At 38.1% G+C, this 16,624-nt stretch overlaps 1 protein-coding gene across 4 annotated transcripts in view; it reads right to left on the bottom strand.

Moving 5' to 3' along the window:
* The window catches only part of CAMKMT (calmodulin-lysine N-methyltransferase), a 389,839-nt gene that overhangs the window by 24,132 nt on the left and 349,083 nt on the right, over positions 1 to 16,624 (bottom strand). For 3 of the 4 annotated variants that reach the window (XR_009009842.1, XM_028168508.2, XM_007190085.2), the window contains exon 8: positions 3,743 to 3,817. The exons of the other annotated variant lie outside the window; for it this stretch is intronic. Coding sequence is in view for 2 of the 3 variants with exons in the window: in XM_028168508.2 (XP_028024309.2) it covers positions 3,743 to 3,817 (75 nt within the window). In the remaining variant the exon portion in view is untranslated. The remainder of the gene's footprint in view (positions 1 to 3,742; positions 3,818 to 16,624) is intronic. 4 annotated transcript variants of the gene reach the window in all.

The following is a 16,624-nucleotide window of genomic DNA, read 5'->3' on the forward strand; positions in this document are numbered from 1 at the left end:
CTCAGGTGTGAGGTAAGAGGGCTGACTACATTTGGGTTAAAGATCTTTTCAGGTGGAAAGGTCTGTGAGTTGTGATTTAGAACTACCTATGATCACAGCATCTGGAAGAAAACAAAGAAATCCTAGAGCCTATTTTGAGAAAAAAAATTTTTTCTTCACAAAACCCAAACTTTTTTCATCATTTAAAGTAAACATGATAGAAAATAAAAACAATCCACTGTATATAGTTAGTATAAAAATGCTGGGAGAGCAAGTGAAGTGATGTACCTTCCCCAAAGTCTCAGGCTGGAGGCATGCAGATGAGGTGCTCACCGTCCTGCAGACCTAGCCCCATGTGTCTGGCTAGGGGTGGCGTTTCAGACTTGCGTTCCAAGCCTTTAGAGAATCCAAATGTGCAGAATCTTTTTTTTTTTTTAAATTTACAGAATCATTTTTATTTTTGCAGAGCTACAGTAAACTGGAAAGCCATCAAACACTGAATGGAAGTGTTCACTGGATAAAAAGCATCTTACTACCAGACTCTCAGAATATTGTGATTGAACAGGAGTCTGGAAAGGCAGGTTTAAAATTAACAATCACTGGCTATTCTAAACTCAGCAAGGACCGGGCTGGATTGCATTCCAGCAGAAAGGAACTCTTATATTAAATTCAACATTAAACAAGTCAACCAAGGAATTTAATAGGAGGGGTTTTTTTCTACACCTGTGGTTAAATATTCTAATATTTTGATATTTGTCAACAGCATCCATTTGCAGGTATGACTGTACCTTGAGTTTTCCTTCTGTTTATTTCAAAGTGGACATTTTACAAGTTACTTAGGAACTGTTGAACCATGAAACTATATTTCATTGTCAAAAATGCTGAATGGAGAAATAACGACTAGCTTTCAGTGTGCCTCTTTATTTTATAATCTAGTTGAGCTACTAAATTTAGATGTGAACTAAGAGACTGTCTCTTCTGGGAAATGAGTTATTTCCCCCATTGCCTACAGGTTTATGAATGTTTGAATGTAAATATATGAATACCTGAATGATTTAACAACATAAACATATCGCTGCTCGTTGTAATCATGTGCATTTTACTTGAACCACAATGTGGGTTTGGAATAGGTTTGTGAATAGAGCTTGTTTTCATGTAAATGGGATCAAGCAGTACCACTGGTTAGCTATTCAGGGAAGCAGACAATGCCACCCTTGCTGGAAATGCTTCAGTAAGAATTTAATCCATGTACCTAATATTTGAACTCCAACTCTTGCTTCATATTCCTGTGGCCTAATCCAGATCTCATTGACTGACAAGGACTCAAGGATGGTGTGAGACTTAACATGATCTATTTATGTGTGGCACCTATTTCTGGCACTGACTATTTCAGGTTTCATCTTGGAGGTAGTGTCTAAAGAGAGCTTTCTTTTCCTCCTCTGTGACATTCTTTAAAAAAAAAAAATAGCAGCATGGTCTGCCTGCCTGCCTGCCTGCCCCTAGAAGCAGCATCCGTGCAATAACTCTGACACAGAAACATCAATCCTACAGGACATAAAGAACACATGGAATCCTGGGCTTCCCTGCTATATGCACAACATGTACATTATGAACATCGTTGTACTTTCTAAGTTTCTGAACAGCTTACCCATCCCTGTGAATATGAAGACAGACCATTACCAAAACATTTCTTTAGGAAATAATATCAGCATCGCAGTGAGAGTAGCTTAATGTTTCACATTTACAAATGGGAAATTATAAACAGGCTGACATTCTGGCACTGACAACACTGGAGGAAAAGAAAACTTAACAATTCACGCATAGAAAAGCCATTTATAAAATGAAACTTGGTGTATTTAGTTCATTTGAACACATAAATTCTCAATAGCGACTAGATGTGTATTTATGTATATGGTACGTGTGTGTGTACGTATAACATTGTATTATTATGTTATGTATTTGTAATGAAAGCCTTAACTGAATATGCATTATGTATATCAGTTGTACAGGATCCTGTTGTTGGCTAGGGAAAAAAGACTATTTTTCAAACATGTTGTGTGGCTATTTTTAACCTAACAGAGAACATTAATCAGAAAAGAGCTTAAATCTGACTTCCTCTGCTTCCCTGGTACAAATAGGATGACATGGTGTGAGTGTCATAACACAAGGTATGACAAAGCCAGGCTGTTTTGATATTTGTGCAAAGGACAAAATTAACTTTAAATCTCTTGGCCAGACCTGACTTCCCCACATAATCAGAGCCCATCCATGTGCGACCCTCGTCTAAACCTCCAAGAAGATTCTACCCTTCTTCCCTCTTTCCGCTGCTCTCTGATCTGACTTTCATGCTTAATCTGATCTAATCCTGCCAGCATTATCTTCATCTGTGCAATGAAACCTGGAGAATCCTTTCTCATATTTGGTGAGGGACAGCATTTACTAAATTACTTGCTCAAATCATATGGTGAGGTTTTAGCTCCTTATTTTTGATTAGATGAGGGCTGTAATATTGAGACACAATATCAATGACTAGTCAAAAATCTGCTTCTCTCTTTTTTTGGAAAAAGGTTTTCTGAAATTGGGTGCAGAGAGACTAAAATGGCCATGAAAAACTAGAATATCTCAACTAAGAATAGAAGAAAATATTTGTTTCCTTGACAAGTATTTTTCAGAAGAAAACAGAAAGCAAGTCTAATTTCATTGACTTAGGTAGAAAGTTACCCACTGAAAATCTTATTAAATAATAATTTTAAATAAAGACTTCCTGAAAACTTCACTGCATTCATTCAACTCTCGCATAAGGAAAGTGTTCTCTGGGTTATGGATCTTGTGTTTGGGTTTATCAATATAATAGAACTTCTTTAGAATCTGAACTTGTGTTTTCAAATCCATAGTGTCATTTTAAAAATCATGATTAAACTACAAATAAGATCTTACTCTTAACAGGAAAAATACTTGTGAATTGTCAGTGTTTCTCATATTATTATTCAACACACAAAGAAAATACATAAGATGAGTTGAAATCATTATTAAGGTTTGATACATATTTATCCTGTAACTTAGGATCAGACTTCCATTAACAATAAGTAGACTGGGCTAAAAGAGAAGACAAACTATCTAATGTAAATTATTTTTAAAAGGCAGGCATCTGACAGAGATTTTACTATTATTATTTGCATAACAATAAAATGTAATTTTATAATTCTTGTTTTATGTATAATTAAATATCATAATTGAAGGCATTGAAAATATTAGATAGCAAACATACATTTTAAGAAAAGCTATTTCCCTAAAGATATTTCACAGATATGTTTATACGCTGGAGTGTATATGTGTGCAAACACACATACATATATATATATTCCCTTATATCAATAGTCAGATCTCTCCTAAGAAGTAAGCTAATTGAGCTGTTTTGTTGATAAACTCCTTTTTCTCCAGACTATTCCTCCCCGAGCCATAATTATTTGCAATTTGCCTAAGTCGTCCATTTACTGATACGTCAAGCATGAAACAGAGGCAATTCCAGAAAATGGAAATGCTTCTCAAAATCAATCTTTGGGAAATAATGTGGTAGAAGTTACTGTGTGATAGAAGACTACCTTATAACTGTCACATGGAGATGAATGTTAATTTGTTGAGGTTAAAGCAGCTTTGTGCCTCATTTGTTGACTTTGCTTTGCCGTCAGCAAAGCAGCACAGCCCAATTACTCCAGCAAAGCTATTTTTTCTAACGGGAGTTTTATGATTTTTATGTACTTACCAGTCAGCACACATAACAATGTCAAAATGTCCTTCCAGTTGAGAGACATCTGTCTCATTATCCCATCGTAAAACGCTTGAGAAGAAAAAGATTTTAAAAATTATACTTAGGGTTTTTTTTTTAACTTTTGATTTTGAGCTATTAACATTATTTTTTGTGGCACTTGAAATTATTTAAAAGGTATATACAAATTATTTCAAAAGGCATAATAAAAAAAACTAGGAATGTAACTGTCTGTGCCATATTTTATTTAGTCTTCAGATCTAGAAGAGGAAGAATTCTCTATTCAAATATAATAGTTAAGCTTTTGCTAGTTCTTATAGTTTTGTGTAGACAAACTAGGGAAAAATATCTTATCTTGAGCATAGTTATTAGAATGAGTCTAGACTCTCAACATCAATGAAGTACATACTGAAATCAAAGTATTCCCCATCTACTGGAATACAACCTTATAAAAACAAATGATGTGAAACTTAGTGCCTGGCATGTCAGTTGCATTTCTTTTTTTTTTTTTTTAAAGGATTTTCTTATTTATTTATTTATTTATTTATTTATTTATTTATTTATTTTTGGCTGTGTTGGGTCTTCGGTTCGTGCGAGGGCTTTCTCCAGTTGCGGCAAGCGGGGGCCACTCTTCATCGCGGTGCGGGGACCGCTCTTCATCGCGGTGCGCGGGCCTTTCTCTATCGCGGCCCCTCCCGTCGCGGGGCACAGGCTCCAGACGCGCAGGCTCAGCAATTGTGGCTCACGGGCCCAGCTGCTCCGTGGCATGTGGGATCTTCCCAGACCAGGGCTCGAACCCGTGTCCCCTGCATTAGCAGGCAGATTCTCAACCACTGCGCCACCAGGGAAGCCCCTGCATTTCTTATTAATGTGATGAGTACTTTGGCAAGATGGAAGAAAAGAATACCAACTTTCATTTGGTTGTTGTGAGTTTTCAGGCACATTTTAAAATTCACCTGTCCTGATACTTAGTCTCCAAAAGAGGATCAGGTTTTAAACCTCATATTAATAACAATAATTAATAACATGTATTTGAAAATTCTAGTTATGCTTATGATGCCAACCAGAGATTTTAAGTTACTTTCAATGAATAACTGTGATAATTAGCATTTTACCATATTAAAGTATTTTAATGACTCCTCTCTCCACCCCATCAACTGGGATTTGCGGTATTACTTTTCAAAGTAAAATTCTACTCCTATTATCTATTTTGATTATTATTTAAAACTAAACTGAGTGAGCATAGCCTACTCTGTCCAGCTTTATTTGCTTATCTTGGTGGGTTCTTTATTTCTTCTATATCTTCTCTGGGTGAAAAGTCGTATGTTTGAATATAAAAATAAGTCCCAAAGTTCTTTTCATATACATTAATATATATCCATGCTAGCGACTTTCTTAAGGTAGAAAAGATTAAACACATCACCACAAAAATACCTATACAGACTGAACATCGGTTGTTTATTCACTCATTCGACTCATCCTTAGTGAGTACCTACTATGTGTCAGGCCCTGTGATGTACCACGGGCCATGCTTCACAGAGGCAGCCTGGCCTACATAAAGCCATAATTCTGACGCCATGCCCTATGTGTTATGTAAGCATATAGACTCAGAGCTCCAGGGAGGGCTTTCCAGAACAAGTGGATGACTTCTCTGTTCACAGGTCCAGTGAAACATGGAGGAGCTTTATAAATTAACTGTAGCGTTGTTGTACTTTCCCAGGCCCATTGGAGAGCCAAGAAATGGAGGAAACCAGGAAACCCCTAAGAGATTAATGCTGCTTTGTCTTTGGATTGATTCCTCAAATACTCCATGCACCTGGGGAGAGTGGGAAACAACCAACACCAACTTTTCTGGAAACACCAAGGCTTCCAGTGCAGCTGGGACTCAGGCTCAGTGGGAGAGCAGGCCTGTTCAGCCCTCATCAGAGACCTAAGAGTCTTAGAGAGTTTCCACGTGAACAAGATGGTTTAAAATATAGATCTATGCTAGACCTTTTCAGATCATAAAAGTAACGTCTCCATTGCACAGATTTTGGGAAAAAAAGAAAAGGATTAAAACTACTCATCATTTTATCATTCATGAACCATTATTTAGAAGAGGCTTCTAATACATGTGTAATGACTAAAGCACAAGAACAGAAAGTGCAGGAAATCCTGTGGTGATATTGGATATTGGATTCCTGAGGTGCTTCAGCCTCTCGGTTCAACAAAGACCAGCCGGAAAGACGGGTCTAGACAGGAGTGGGTTGTGGGTTAGCACAGCAGATGTAACAAGTCATGATTTTAAAAGAAATGGAAATGCTCATCTTAGCCACGTGGACCACAGCACATTCCCAAAAGGCATTCTTCCCCAGTTTTTATGAGGCTGACGGCTATGCTGTCCCCATAACGGTAAGCAGGTGACAAAGAGGGAGGGGTGTATGGACAGAGTCTAGCTTTGGCATGACAGACATACCTAAGTTCAAATATTGGTTCCTTCCCTTACTAGCTATGTGAACTTGGGCAATTATTTCACCTCTCTGAGTCTGTCGCCTCATCTGTAAAATGGAGATAGCAACGGCCACCTTCGTGAACAATCTAAGGGCGCCATTCACACTGTATTCTGAGTTCTGTTGTTTACATGGCAAACAATGAAAATAGTGCCCCCCAGAGTGGTGGAATCAGGTGGCTTCTATCTCGGAAGGCTAGAGATGACGGTGACTTCAATATTCGAGAAACTAGTCCTTCCAACTCCTCTCCTCCGATGGTCTTGCCCTCCACCCTCCTCAGACACTCACGTGACAGTCATGCACACTACAGCAGTGCTTCAGCTGTGGGGCAGGACCAGATTTTTTGTTGTTGTTTATAGCCCATCTGTTGCAGACCGTTACTTTTGTAAAATACAACAGCAAATGAATAGACAAATGAGATTTAAAAAGCAAAGACATTCTGAATACAAGTCCACTTATCATAGGCTTGGAGGTCACAGTAGTGTTTCTAAACACTTCCTTCCCTTTCTGAGCTCACCTCATTGCAGCTCAGTAACGTACAGTTCACACACTGGCACCAGTCCACGGCTTCTTCATTAAGCAGCCCGGCTCTCAGTCCTCGTCTTTACCAATAACTGCAACCCTGACCCACTCTCTGACAGCCCCTCTATCTTTCACAGTTCACCCCTTATATAGAAGGGACTCTCATTCGAACCATTCTTCCATCCTACTGGCCTACAATCTGCTCATCCTCTCAGCACGTCATTGCTCCTCTTCCCTAACATTTGTCTTCCCTCCTTGCCCACTGTAGGTCCCATAGCCAACCATCTTAACTATTCCCTCGCACACACCCTTCGCTCCCTCGTCCCTTTCTCACGTCCTCATATTTGTTAAATCCAGCTCTCCGCCTGCTCCAAGACCTGAATGTGGCTGGAGAAAGCACACAAGCATCCTGACTGGCTTTGCTTAAAACGCATGACCATGAACCACAAGTGGATTCTTGATGTCCGGCAGTTATTCTTTCATTTCCCTTGTCCATTTACTCTTCTGGTCTCCTAGCTCATTATTTTGTACCACCTTCACTCTTTTCAAAATTCTAACACTTCCTCCCTCAGCCTTACTTTCAACCAATGACCTTGCTTCCTACTTCACTGTCAAAACTGCAGTAATAAGATGAGAACTTCCACAAATTCCCACCACCACACTTACACTCCTAACAGCATCTGTACCTACATACTCTGTTTCCTGCCTATTATCATGGACGAATTAGTCATACTCCTATCTAAAGTCAGTACCTCCTCTTATACACAGGAGCCATCCCCTTTTGTCTGTTCTATGGTACAGCTCAAGCAATTCTTCCTTCTCTAGCCTATATTATCAGTTCTTTCCTCTCTACTGGATTATTTCCATCAGTATTCCAGCATTCAAGCAGCTATTTTTCCCTCTTAAAATATCCTCTCTTTGCTCTATCCTCCCTTCTGGTTATTGCTCCATTTCCTCATTCCTCCTCTGCAGCAAACTCCATGAAAAAGTTGTTTAAAATCTATTTTCAAATTCTCTCCTCCCAATCAGGCTTTTGTCCCCACTGTTCCACCAAAAATGCTCTTGTCACACTTTCCAAAGGTCTCCACATTGCTAAATTCAGCTCAGTTTTTAGTCTTCATCTTATCTGACCTACCAGCCTGCACCTCTCCCATGAGCTCCAGATTCATATGTCCAACTTTTTATTTTAATATTTCCACTTGGATGTCTAATAGACATCTCAAACTTAATATCTCTAATATTGAATTCCTCATTATCTTTCCCCAAATTCATATCATTAACTGTTTTTCTCATCTTGTTAATTCTATCTTTCCAGTTGCTCAGGCCAAAAACCTTGCCTATATCCTTGACTCCTAATTTTTTTTACACCCCACATTGAATATGCCAGGAAATGCAGTTAGTTCTACTTTTGAAATATGTCAAAATCCATCTTTTCTCTATCTCCAATGCTCCCACCCTGGTCTAAAATACCATCATCTCTCATCTGAATTATTGTATAGTCTCCTAATTGGTCTCCCTGCTATAACCCTACAATTTCTGCTCAAGGGAGTAGCCAGAGTGATCCTTCTAAAATGGACATCAAATTGTGAGCCTTCTCTATTTACTACCTGTAATGGCTCCTCTCTTCACTCAGAGTAAAAGCCAAAAAGTCTTTACAATGACCTATAAGACCCTGTGCAATCCAGTTACCATTCTAACCTCATCTCCCATTCCTCTCCCCCTTGCTCTCGCAACACTTATCTCCTTATGATTTCTTGAATACACCAGTCATACACTTCTGCTTTAGGGCCTTTAAATTGGCTGCTTCCTCTGTGTGAATGCTCCTCTTCCAGATACTTCTATGGCTTGTTCCCTTACCTCCTTCAAGTTTGCTTGACTGTTTTACCTTCTCAGAGCTGCCTACCCTGACCATTCTACTTAAAACTGCAATCATTCATTTCCACTCCAGTACTCCTGAACCCCCTTAACCTGCTCTTTATTTTTCTATAGCAATTATTACCATTTAATATGCTATATAAATAAATTATTAATTTTTAAAATTCTCTTTCTCCAGTAGAAGCACACTAGGCACAGAGATTTCTAAAATCTGTTTTATACCATGATGTATTTCCACTACCTAGAACAGTCCCTGTCACATAATAGCTGCTCAATAAATATGTCATTTGAATGAATTGTGTATGGATATACCTAGCAGAGAGCCTGGCACACAGAAGGCACTAAAGAAACAGAGGTCCCTACATTAAGTTATTCTCTGAATAGAATGTGTAGATTAGGTAGATATGAAGGCCAAAGATGTTTAATAAGATGTTAGAAAAAAATAATAATAAAATAAAAGATTTCCTCTTTTTAAACATCTTTATTATAGTATAATTGCTTTACAATGGTGTGTTAGTTTCTGCTGTATAACAAAGTGAATCAGCTATACGTATACATATATCCCTATATCCTCTCCCTCTTGTGTCTCCCTCCCACCCTCCCTCTCCCACCCCTCTAGGTGAACACAAAACACCGAGCTGATCTCCCTGTGCTATGTGGCTGCTTCCCACTAGCTATCTGTTTTACATTTGATAGTGTATATATGTCCATGCCACTCTCTCACTTCGTCCCAGCTTACCCTTCCCCCTCCCCACATCCTCAAGTCCATTCTCTAGTAGGTCTGTGTCTTTATTCCCATCTTACCCCTAGGTTCTTCATGACCTTTTTTTTTTTTTCTTAGATTCCATATATATGTGTTAGCATACAGTATTTGTTTTTCTCTTTCTGACTTACTTCACTGTGTATGACAGACTCTGGGTCCATCCACCTCACTACAAATAACTCAATATCGTTTCTTTTTATGGCTGAGTAATATTCCATTCTATACATGTGCCACATCTTCTTTATCCATTCATCTGTCGATGGACACTTAGGTTGCTTCCATGTCCTGGCTATTGTAAATAAAGCTGCAATGAACATTGCAGTACATGCATCTTTTTGAATTATGGTTTTCTCAGGGTATATGCTCAGTAGTGGGATTGCTGTGTTGTATGGTAGTTCTATATTTAGTTTTTTAAGGAACCTCCATACTCTTCTCCATAGTGGCTATATCAGTTTACATTCCCACCAACAGTGCAAGAGGGTTCCCTTTTCTCCACACCCTCTCCAGCATTTATTGTTTGTAGATTTTTTGATGATGGCTATTCTGACTGGTGTGAGGTGATACCTGATCATAGTTTTGATTTGCATTTCTCTAATAATTAGAGATGTTGAGAATCCTTTCATGTGTTTGTTGGCAATCTGTATATCTTCTTTGGAGAACTGTCTCTGTAGGTCTTCCACCCATTTTTTGATTGGGTTGGGGTTTTTTTGATATTGAACTGCATGAGTTGCTTGTATATTTTGGAGATTAATCCTTTGTCAGTTGCTTTGTTTGTAAATATTTTCTCCCATTCTGAGGGGTTGTCTTTTCGTATTGTTTATGGTTTCCTTTTCTGTGCAAAAGCTTTTAAGTTTCATTAGGTCCCATTTGTTTATTTTTGTTTTTATTTCCATTTCTCTAGGAGGTGGGTCAAAAAGGATCTTGCTGTGATTTACGTCATAGAGTGTTCTGCCTATGTTTCCCTCTAAGAGTTTTATAGTGTTTGGCATTACATTTAGGTCTTTAATCCATTTTGAGTTTATTTTTGTGTATGGTGTTAGGGAGTGTTCTAATTTCATTCTTCTACATGTAGCTGTCCAGTTTTCCAAGCACCACTTATTAAAGAGGCTGTCTTTTCTCCATTGTATATTCTTGCCTCCTTTATCAAAGATAAGGTGACCATACGTGCATGGGTTTATGTCTGGGCTTTCTATCCTGTTCCATTGATCTATATTTCTGTTTTTCTGCAAGTACCATACTGTCTTGATTACTGTAGTTTTGTAGTATAGTCTGAAATCATGGAGCCTGATTCCTCCAGCTCCGGTTTTCTTTCTCAAGATTGCTTTGGCTATTAGGGGTGTTTTGTGTTTCCATATAAATTGTGAAATTTTTGGTTCTAGTTCTGTGAAAAATGCCATTGGTAGTTTGATAGGGATTGCACTGAATGTGTTGATTGCTTTGGGTAGTATAGTCATTGTTACAATGTTGCTTCTTCCAATCCAAGAACATGGTATGTCTCTCCATCTGTTTGTATCATCTTTAACTTCTTTCATCAGTGTCTTATAGTTTTCTGCATACAGGTCTTTTGTCTCCCTAGGTAGGTTTATTCCTAGGTATTTTATTCTTTTTGTTGCAGTGGTAAATGGGAGAGTTTCCTTAATTTCTCTTTCAGATTCTTCATCATTAGTGTATAGGAATGCAAGAAATTTCTGTGCATTAATTTTGTATCCTGCAACTTTACCAAATTCATTGATTAGCTCTAGTAGTTTTCTGGTAGCCTCTTTAGGATTCTCTATGTATAGTATCATGTCATCGGCAAACAGTGACAGTTTTACTTCTTCTTTTCCGATTTGGATTCCTTTTATTTATTTTTCTTCTCTGATTGCTGTGGCTAAAACTTCCAAAACTATGTTGAATAATAGTGGTGAGAGTGGGCAACCTTGTCTTGTTCCTGATCTTAGTGGAAATGGTTTCAGTTTTTCACCATTGAGAAGGATGTTGGCTGTGGGTTTGTCATATATGGCCTTTATTGTGTTGAGGTAAGTTCCCTCTATGCCTACTTTCTGGAAGGTTTTTATCATAAATGGGTGTTGAATCTTGTCAAAAGCTTTTTCTGCATCTATTGAGATGATCATATGGTTTTTCTCCTTCAGTTTGTTAATATTGTTTATCACATTGATTGATTTGCATATATTGAAGAATCCTTGCATTCCTGGGATAAACCCCACTTGATCATGGTGTATGATCCTTTAATGTGTTGTTGGATTCTGTTTGCTAGTATTTTGTTGAGGATTTTTGCATCTATGTTCATCAGTGATATTGGTCTGTAATTTTCTTTTTTTGTGACATCTTTGTCTGGTTTTGGTATCAGGGTGATGGTGGCCTCGTAGAATGGGTTTGGGCGTGTTCCTCCCTCTGCTATATTTTGGAAGAGTTTGAGAAGGATAGGTATTAGCTCTTCTCTAAATGTCTGATAGAATTCGCCTGTGAGGCCATCTGGTCCTGGGCTTTTTTTTGCTGGAAGATTTTTAATCACAGTTTCGATTTCAGTGCATGTGATTGGTCTGTTTATATTTTCTATTTCTTCCTGGTTCAGTCTCTGAAGGATGTGCTTTTCTAAGAATTTGTCCATTTCTTCCAGGTTGTCCATTTTATTGGCATATAGTTACTTGTAGTAATCTCTCATGATCCTTTGTATTTCTACAGTGCCCGTTGTTACTTCTCCTTTTTCATTTCTAATTCTATTGATTTGAGTCCTCTCCCTTTCTTTCGTGATGAGTCTGGCTAATGTTTTATCAATTTTGTTTATCTTCTCAAAGAACCAGCTTTTAGTTTTATTGATTTTGCTATCGTTTCCTTCATTTCTTTTTCATTTATTTCTGATCTGATCTTTATGCTTTCTTTCCTTCTGCTAACTTTGGGGTTTTTTGTTCTTTCTCTAATTGCTTTAGGTGTAAGGTTAGGTTTATTTGAGATTTTTCTTGTTTCTTGAGGTAGGATCGTATTGCTATAAACTTCCCTCTTAGAACTGCTTTTGTTGCATCCCATAGGTTTTGGGTCATCGTGTTTTCATTGTCATTTGTTTCAGGTATTTTTTTTATCTCCTCTTTGATTTCTTCATTGATCTCTTGGTTATTTAATAGTGTATTGTTTAGCCTCCATGTGTTTGTACTTTTTACAGCTTTTTTCCTGTAATTGATATCTAGTCTCATAGCATTGTGGTCGGAAAAGATACTTGATACAATTTCAATTTTCTTAAATTTACCAAGGGTTGATTTGTGACCCAAGATATAATCTATCCTGGAGAATGTTCCATGAGCACTTGAGAAGAAAGTGTATTCTTTTGTTTTTGGATGGAATGTCCTATAAATATCAATTAAGTCCATCTTGTTTAATGTATCATTTAAACCTCGTGTTTCCTTATTTATTTTCATTTTGGATGATCTGTCCATTGGTGAAAGTGGGGTATTAAAGTCCTCTACTATTACTGTGTTACTGTCGATTTCCCCTTTTATGACTGTTAGCATTTCCCTTATGTATTGCGGTGCTCCTCTTTTGGGTGCATAAATACTTACAATTGTTATATTTTCTTCTTGGATTGATCCCTTGATCATTACGTAGTGTCCTTCTTTGTCTCTTGTAATAGTCTTTATTTTAAACGCTATTTTGTCTGATATGAGAATTGCTACTCCAGCTTTCTTTTGATTTCTATTTGCATGAGATATCTTTTTCCATCCCCTTACTTTCAGTCTGTATGTGTCCCTAGGTCTGAAGTGGGTCTCTTGTAGACAGCATATATATGGGTCTTGTTTTTGTATCCATTCAGCCAGTCTATGTCTTTTGGTTGGAGCATTTAATCCATTTACATTTAAGGTAATTACTGATATGTTCCTATTACTATTTTCTTAATTGTTTTGGGTTTATTATTGTAGGTCTTTTCCTTCTCTTGTGTTTCCTGCCTAGAGAACTCCCTTTAGCATTTGTTGTAAAGCTGGTTTGGTGGTGCTGAATTCTCTTAGCTTTTGCTTGACTGTAAAGGTTTTAATTTCTCCATCAAATCTGAATGGGATCCTTGCTGGGTAGAGTAATCTTGGTTGTAGGTTCTTCCCTTTCATCACTTTACTTATTTACTTCTTTATTTTTTATTAATTTATTTTACTTATTTATTTTTGGCTGCGTTGGGTCTTCGTTGCTGTGCATGGGCTTTCTCTAGTTGAGGAGATCGGGGGCTACTCTTCTTTGCGGTTTGCGGGCTTCTCATTGCGGTGGCTCCTCTTGTTGTGGAGCACGGGTTCTAGTCGTGTGGGCTTCAGTAGTTGCTAGTCTTGTGGGCTTCAGTAGTTGTGGCTCATGGGCTCTAGAGCGCAGACTCAGTAGTTGCAGTGCACGGGCTTAGTTGCTCCGAGCATGTGGGATCTTCCCGGACCAGGGCTTTAACCTGTGTCCCCTGCATTGGCAGGCGGATTCTTAACCACTGTGCCACCAGGGAAGCCCCTCTTTCATCACTTTAAATATGTCCTGACACTCCCTTCTGGCTTGCAGAGTTTCTGCTGAAAGATCAGCTGTTAACTTTATGGGTATTCCCTTGTATGTTATTTGTTGCTTTTCCCTTGCTGCTTTTAATATTTTTTCTTTGTATTTTATTTTTGATAGTTTGATTAATATGTGTCTTCGTGTGTTTCTCCTTGGATTCATCCTGAATGGGACTCTCTGCACTTCCTGGAATTGATTGACTATTTCCTTTCTCACATTAGGGAAGTTTTCAACTATAATCTCTTCAAATATTTTCTCAGTCCCTTTCTTTTTCTCTTCTTCTTCTGGGACCCCTATAATTCGAATGTTGGGGTGTTTAATGTTGTCCCAGAGGTCTCTGAGACTGTCCTCAATTCTTTTCATTCTTCTTTATTCTGCTCTGCAGTAGTTATTTCCACTATTTTATCGTTGAGGTCATTTGTCCATTCTTCCGCCTGAGTTATTCTGCTATTGATTCATTCTAGAGAATTTTTAATTTTGCTTATTGTGGTGTTCATCATTGTTTGTTTGCTCTTTAGTTCTTCTAGGTCCTTGTTAAATGTTTCTTGTATTTTCTCCATTCTATTTCCAAGATTTTGGATCATCTTTACTATCATTACTCTGAATTCTTTTTCAGGTAGACTGCCTATTTCCTCTTCATTTGTTTGGTCTGGTGGGTTTTTACCTTGCTCCTTCATCTGCTGTGTATTTCTCTGTCTTCCCATTTTGCTTAACTTACTGTGTTTGGGGTCTCCTTTTCACAGCCTGCAGGTTCGTAGTTCCCGTTGTTTTTGGTGTCTGCCCCCAGTGGGTAAGCTTGGTTCAGTGGCTTGTGTAGGCTTCCTGGTGGAGGGGACTGGTGCATGTGTTCTGTTGGGTGGTGCTGGATCTTGTCTTTCTGGTGGGCAGGACCGCGTCTGGTGGTGTGTTTTGGGGTGTCTGTGAACTTATTATGATTTTAGGGAGCCTCTCTGCTAATGGGTGGGGTTGTGTTCCTGTCTTACTAGTTGTTTGGCATGGGGTGTCCGGCACTGAAGCTTGCTGATCATTGAGTGGAGCTCGGCCTTAGAGTTGAGACAGAGATCTCTGGGAGAGCTTTCGCTGATTGATATTATGTGGTTCCGGGAGGTCTCTGGTGGCCCAGTGTCCTGAACTTGGCTCTCCCACCTCAGAGGCTCAGGTCTGACACCCATCCAGAGCACCAAGACCCTGACAGCCATAGGGAGGTTCCAAATTCAAAGTCCCCATCACCTTCCTAAACCCTCTCCAAGCAATTCTGGAGCTAAGAGACTGTGCCCCGGCAACATGCAACGCGCATGCACACAGGCCGAAAAGATTTCTTTGATATGACACAAGATGCATGATCCATAAAAGGACACATTGGTAAACTGGACTTCATTAAAATTAAAATTTTCTGCACTTTAAAAGATGCTAGGAGGAGAATGCAAAGACAAGCCACAGGCTGGGAGAAAATATCATATATCTTTGCAAATCATATATCTGATAGAGAGCTTATATCCAGAACATATAAAGAACTCTGAGTATGTTAAGAATAAGAAAATAAGAGACCCAATTTTTTAAAAAATGGGTAAGGCATTTGCATAGATTCATCACCAAAGAAGATACGAAAGTGGCAAATAAGCATGTGAAAAGGTATCCAACATCATTAGTCATTAGGGAAATTCAAATTAAAACCCCAATGAGATACCTCTATACACCTGTTAGAAAGGCTATAATTTAAAAGATTGACCACATTGAGAGTTGAGGAGAATGTGGAGAAATGGAACTCTCCGATACCACTGAGGGGAATATAAAATATAACCACTTTCGAAAGCAGTTTGGCAGCTTTCTTTAAAAGTTAAATATATGCCTCTATATGATCTAGCTGTTCCACTCCTACGTATTTACCCTAGAGAAGTTAAAGTATATACCCATGCAAAGCACATATCCATCTACAGAAATGTTCATAACAGCTTTACTTGTAACAGCCCGAAACTGGCAACAACCCAAAGTTCATCAATGGGTGAAAGGATAAAAAAATTGAGGTTTAGCCATATAATGGGAGACTACTCAGGAATAAAAAGGAAAGAACTATTGATACATGCAATAACATAGGTGATGTTAAAATAATTTTACTGACTGAAGGAACACTGAAAAAAAAAAGCACATACTGAATGATTTCATTTATTTAAAACTCTAGAAAATATAAACTAATATAGAGTAAGGGAAAGCAAATCAGTGGTTTCCTAGAAAGGGAGGAAACTTCAAGGGTCAGAAAGGAGGGACTACCCAGGGTCAAGAGGACACTTTGGGGCAGGGGGTGATAGACATGTTTAGCATTTCAATTATGGTGATGGTTTCTAGGGTGTATACAAATTTCAAAACATAAAATTATACATACAGTTTATTGGATACCAATTTCACCATAACCAAAAATTAAAAAGAAAATGCTTTCTGAAAGACAGCAGGGTATATACATATATATAACTAGGTCCCTTGCCCCATATGAGCTTTACAATCTGAGGCATAACATTCATATATAAAGACATGTAAAGGATGGTTTGACCAAACACCCAAATCATGTCAAAGTCTTACTTGTAATTTTATTGACACTAAAGTAAAATGTATGTGTCTCCATTTTATTTCATCACAATGTCAAAATCTTATTTCTCTTCAAAATGCCTTACAAAGCAAAGTACCATTCTACAGATAGAAATATAAAACCAATAATCATTGTAG

This window comes from Balaenoptera acutorostrata, chromosome 12 (assembly GCF_949987535.1).
Source record: "Balaenoptera acutorostrata chromosome 12, mBalAcu1.1, whole genome shotgun sequence".
Lineage (NCBI taxonomy): Eukaryota > Metazoa > Chordata > Mammalia > Artiodactyla > Balaenopteridae > Balaenoptera > Balaenoptera acutorostrata.